This window comes from Rhamphochromis sp. 'chilingali' (genome assembly GCF_963969265.1).
Source record: "Rhamphochromis sp. 'chilingali' genome assembly, chromosome: 2".
NCBI lineage: Eukaryota > Metazoa > Chordata > Actinopteri > Cichliformes > Cichlidae > Rhamphochromis > Rhamphochromis sp. 'chilingali'.
This window is the reverse complement of record NC_137930.1, coordinates 49,947,935-49,953,554: the sequence shown is the minus strand read 5'-3', so window position 1 is coordinate 49,953,554 and position 5,620 is coordinate 49,947,935. Positions and strand designations below refer to the sequence as shown.

General features: G+C 42.7%; 1 protein-coding gene across 1 annotated transcript; it reads right to left on the bottom strand.

Moving 5' to 3' along the window:
• Nucleotides 1-450: 450 nt before the first annotated feature.
• LOC308391827 (uncharacterized protein) lies at nucleotides 451-5,107 on the bottom strand. Its single transcript, XM_080874583.1, has 2 exons — nucleotides 4,207-5,107; nucleotides 451-4,092 (listed from the first exon to the last, which is right to left on the bottom strand). Exons 1-2 carry the CDS (start codon nucleotides 4,856-4,858, stop codon nucleotides 3,245-3,247), a joined length of 1,500 nt encoding a protein of 499 aa, XP_080730709.1. The 5' UTR covers nucleotides 4,859-5,107; the 3' UTR covers nucleotides 451-3,244.
• Nucleotides 5,108-5,620: the final 513 nt, after the last annotated feature.

The following is a 5,620-nucleotide window of genomic DNA, read 5'->3' as shown; positions in this document are numbered from 1 at the left end:
TATCATAACTCTGGTTTTACGTGGCCTATCAACACTATTTAAAAACTGGTATAAAGTCCACACTTTTTCTCGTCAATTGTTCCGTCTGTCCTGCTCACATCTCCAATGGTTGTATACGTTTTCATTAACTTGGCTTCACTCCACATCAGCCACGCCGCTTTGCTAGCTAAAACACCGATGTCGGCACATAAGGACGACTTTATAGCCTGTCAACGACGTTGATTAGCTGCATATATACGAATGTGAATCGCATTATTGGCTGGACTATGGGTAAGGTGACATCGTTCTAATCCCACACGGGAGCAGCCAGTCACTTACTGACTAGGCAAGGCAAGGCAAGGCAAATTTATTTGTATAGCACAATTCAACAACAAGGTGATTCAAAGTGCTTTACAGAGACATTAGAAATAAAAACAAATAAAAAGCATGATTTAAAATTGATTAAAACAAACTAACTAAACACACACATTCATTCACACCTGTTCGCGCGATCTGAACCCCTATCGTAAGGGGAGCTACCAGTCCTTCTGTGGACGAGCTACTTTCTATTTTAAATTCCCTGAATTTAAAATACTCTCTAGACCCAGTCTAGACCCAGCTGGGGGGCTACCCAGAGCTCTAAACCCACTTAACAAACAAACAAACAAACAAAACAGTATATAAAATCAAAACAGATAAAATCAGAACAGTAGATAAAATCAGTAGTTAATGTAAGTTTTGAAATTTAAGCTTAAAAGTGTGGATTTGGTGCTTTATTCAAATGCAGCTGAGAATAGGTGAGTCTTCAACCTGGATTTAAATAAACTGAGTGTTTCAGCTGATCTGAGGCTTTCTGGGAGTTTGTTCCAGATATAAGGAGCATAAAAGCTGAATGCAGCTTCTCCGTGTCTGGTTCTGACTCTGGGAACTGATAAAAGACCGGATCCAGATGACCTGAGGGATCTGGAAGGTTCATACTCGGTCAGGAGGTCACTGATGTATTTTGGTCCTAATCCATTCAGAGCTTTATAGACCAGCATTAGAACTTTAAAGTCTATCCTCTGACGGACAGGCAGCCAGTGTAAAGACCTCAGAGCTGGACTGATGTGGTCCACTTTTTTGGTCTTAGTGAGGACTCGAGCAGCAGAGTTCTGAATGAGCTGTAGTTGTCTGACTGATTTTTTAGGTAGACCTGTAAAGATGCTGTTACAGTAATCAAGCCTACTAAAGATGAATGCATGGACTAGTTTTTCCAGGTCCTGTTGAGACATCAGATATTTTATCCTTGAAATATTCTTGAGGTGATAGTAAGCTGACTTTGTTATTGTCTTAATGTGTTTTTCTAAGTTTAGGTCTGCATCCATCACTACACCCAAATTTCTCGCCTGGTTTGTGGTTTTTAGATGTATAGATTGAAGTTCTCTGGTGACCTGTAATCGTTTTTCTTTGGCGCCAAAGACTATTACCTCAGTTTTGTTTTTGTTTAGCTGGAGAAAATTGTGGCACAACCAGTCATTAATTTCCTCAATGCATTTACCAAGAGCCTGTACAGGGCCTTGGTCTCCTGGTGACATTGTGATATATATTTGTGTGTCATCTGCATAGCTATGATAGTTTATTTTGTTGTTCTTTATAAACTGTGCCAGTGGGAGCATGTAAATGTTAAACAGAAGGGGTCCCAAGATGGAACCTTGGGGAACTCCACATGTGATACTTGTCTGCTCAGATGTGAAGTTACCTATTGATAAAAAGTATTTCCTGTTTTCTAAGTATGTCTTGAACCAGTTTAGTACAGTTCCTGAAAGACCTGTCCAGTTCTCCAGGCGTTTGAGTAATATGTTGTGGTCAACTGTATCAAATGCTGCACTGAGATCCAGTAAAACTAGGACTGACATTTTTCCACTGTCTGTATTCAGACATATGTCATTAAACACTTTGGTCAGAGCGGTTTCAGTGCGTTGGTTCTGTCTAAAACCTGACTGGAAGGCATCGTAGCAGTTACTCTGTTTTAAGAACTAACTGAGCTGTTGAGAAACTGCTTTTTCAATGATCTTACTTAAAAATGGGAGATTTGAGATCGGCCTGTAGTTGTTCATTTGTGTCTTGTCAAGATTGTCCTTTTTCAGTATAGGTTTTATTACAGCAGTTTTTAGTGATTCTGGAAACACACCTGATAATAAAGAAAAGTTGACGATCTGTAACAGGTCTGACTCTAAAGTCTTTGAGACCTTTTTGAAAAAACTTGTTGGCAGGACATCTAAACAGCAGGAGGAGGAGTTCAGTTGACCTAAGATGTCCTCCAGGTCTTTGCTGTTAATCGGGTGAAACTGTTTCATGGTGTTTAAACAGTTTTTTGGTGGACACAGTGCATATCCTGGATCTGCTGTTGATGTACCAATTGCTTGTCTAATTTTTTGGATTTTTTCTGTGAAGAATTTGGCAAAGTCATTGCAGGCCATGGTCGAATGAAGTTCAGCTGCCACTGACACAGGAGGGTTTGTTAGCCTGTCAACTGTAGAAAATAAGACCCGAGCATTATGGCTGTTTTTAGTGATGATGTCAGAGAAGTAGGACCTCCTTGCCCTCCTCAGTTGTAAATTATAATTGTGAAGTTTCTCTTTATAGATGTCATAGTGAACCTGGAGGTTTGTTTTTCTCCATCTGCGCTCAGCTTTCCTACACTCTCTTTTTTCATTTTTCACCAGCATGGAGTTTCTCCATGGAGACTTTTTCCTTCCAGAGATAACCTTCACCTTAATGGGAGCAATAGTGTCCATTACATTTAACATGTTAGCATTGAAGCTATTGACGAGCTCATTGACTGACCCTCTGGACAGGTCAGGTGTTAATGGGAAGACCTGGTTAAAAATTGCACTACTGTGTTCAGTTATACACCGTTTTGTGATCACTGTTGTTGATATATTTATGTGGGCTGAGATTTTACTTTCAAAGAAAACACAGTAATGATCAGACACGCCCACATCAGACACAGTAACCTTTGAAATGCTCAGGCCCTTGGAGATCAGTAGGTCAAGAGTGTGTCCTCTATTATGTGTGGCCTCTGTTACATGCTGAGTCAGCCCAAAGTTGCCCAGAGTGTTACTCAGGTCTTTAGTCCCTTTGTCCTGAGGGTTGTCCACATGGATGTTAAAATCCCCAACAATAATTACACAGTCAAAATCAACACAGATCACAGACAGGGTCCCAGCTTCTCCTGGGAAAAGTCACCACTGCCATAATCCTCACAGCCCGGACCCTTCACACATCACACATCAGACTGCGGAGACAGAGCATGAAGGTGGTAAGGAGGAACTAAGGGGGGCGAGGCTGGGCAATGTGACTTCGATTGCTCTGTTGAGGGTGGGGCTCGATGGCGAACCTTTGGCGGCTCTGGTGGGGGGTTTATGGGGGACAAAAAGGGATTGGGCCGGGGGGTAGATCTGAGCCTAGCATTGACCCGCTCCATCATCTCCTCAGTGAATTTCAGGTGTGGGGAAGGGGGAGAAAGGGAGGGGGAGGAGGGTGATGGCCTGTCAGGGGTTTGGGGGACTGGGGAAGATCGTGGTCCCTGGTCCTGGTCCTGGTCGTTGGTGTTGTTGAGAGAGTTGGAGGCAAATAGGGACCCCTCTTCTTGCCTTAGATGTCTCTCCTTTCTGAGGCTCTTCCCAGGTGGGGGCAAATGGAGCTCCTCCTCAAGGTTTCTGCTGGGCTTTGTCTGTTCTTGGAGTACTGTTTGTTCCTCTTTATGAGATAACTCCTCGTTTATCTCAGCCTTGGCACCAAGCACAGATGGATGACGTATGGAATAAAACAAGTTGGAGGTGAACAGTTTCACCCCTGACTTGTTAAAATTAAATCCATTTGCTTTAAACAGATGCCTGCGTTCCCAAAAAATATTAAAGTTGTTGATAAAATGCACAGAGTGGTCAGTACATGCTGATATAAGCCATTTATTCAGTGTAAACAACCTGCTGAATCTCTCGTCTCCTCCTCTGACCGGCGGTACAGGTCCACTGATGAATACAGCTGCATTCAGAGAGTTTACAGTATTTAGTAATCCAGTAAAGTCCCGTTTCAGAACCTCCGACTGTTGTTTGGACACATCGTTTGACCCTGTATGCAGAACAATGTTTGTCATAGTTGGATATTCATTTGCAATTTGAAGAATTCTCTCCTTCAGGTTGTTGACCACATCGTTAGGAAAGCAGAGGACTTTAGTGTTCTTACCGCACATCCTTTGTACATCCTTTACGGCAGAGTCACCCACAATCAGAGTTTCAGGCCTAGCCTTTAGCTTTCCCTGTGGTCTTTTACTTTTCAACAGATTTTCAGACCTTACTTCGCTGCTTTTAGATGGATGGTTGTCCGATATAGATCCAGGGTCCTTTGATAGTGGAGCAAATCTGTTGTGCAGTTTCACATTCAGTTGTTTTGGAGGTTTGTTGTTAACCTTCCTATTCACGGTTGTCCAGTCCTGTTTCCTCTCGTATACAGGGGTAGAAGAGCTTCTCTGTCTCGTAGGAAGTGAAGGCCAGTCGGTTTCAGAGATTTCAGATCGCTGTGCTCTGCCCGTGATACGTCCTCCCCCTTCCAGGAGACATGATTCATGTCTTGGTTTTGCACCAAGACAGTCCAAGGGGGGATTATCACTTGAGGATTTATAATAATGCACAGAGTCTACTTTCTTGGTCATGTTATCTGTGCTCCTTAGCTGTGTACTAGCTTGCTCATCGCCATTGTTTTGAATCAAAGGCAAGGTTGTTTCATTTCCACACAGTCCATTTACCTCCACGTTTACTTCTAAGTGATGAATTTTTGTCTCCAGTACTGCAATCTTCTGCAGGAGGCTGTGGTAGTCATCTGTGGAGAGGGAAGGCATCTTGTTGCTAGTTAGCCTAGCGGTTAGCACCAGATGCTGTAATCAGGCTTCAGCTGTGTCTAGGCCACAGACACACGGAGCGCTGAGGATAAGGTAACTATAAAAATGTTGCTGTTTCTGTTAAGAACACTTTAGTCCTAATGATCTATAAGTGTCCAGAAGCTATCGCAGGTAAGCTCATACGGAAAAAAGGGAAAAAAATCAGCATAAAAATCAATAAAAGAAGAAAAGCATTTAAGGAGCAAAGAGATGAAGCGTCCACACTCGCAAAAGGGGAGGAGTAGAGTCGAGACTAACACTGCAAAACAGAATTGTTAAAGTATTAGTTTTAATTTCAATTCAGGTTAGATTTTTTTTTTGTGCGCAACACAGATTTTCTGTGCGCAGAGACCGTGCCAGCGTGCGCAATTGCGCACGCACGCAGCTTAGAGGGAACACTGATATAGTGTAGTATTAAGTGGACACAGCCCTGAAAATAAAGGCATTAGACTACGCGTCCTTGGGGGGTAGAATGCTGTAGACGCTCGTTCACGCTTGCCTGGGCGAAAGTAGATAACAGGGGACCATCTTCTAGTAGAAAGTTACTGAAACACTGTTGTTTAGACTAGAAAGGGACCCGCAGGCACCTAGTTTCAAGAAAACAAAGGTTGTTGATTTACGTGTGTCAATGTGTAGTGCTGGAACTGCCCCAGTGGATTTTGATGTTTGATGCTGAGCTATGAAAATCCCCAAGTAAATGTAATAAAATTAATTGAAGTGAAC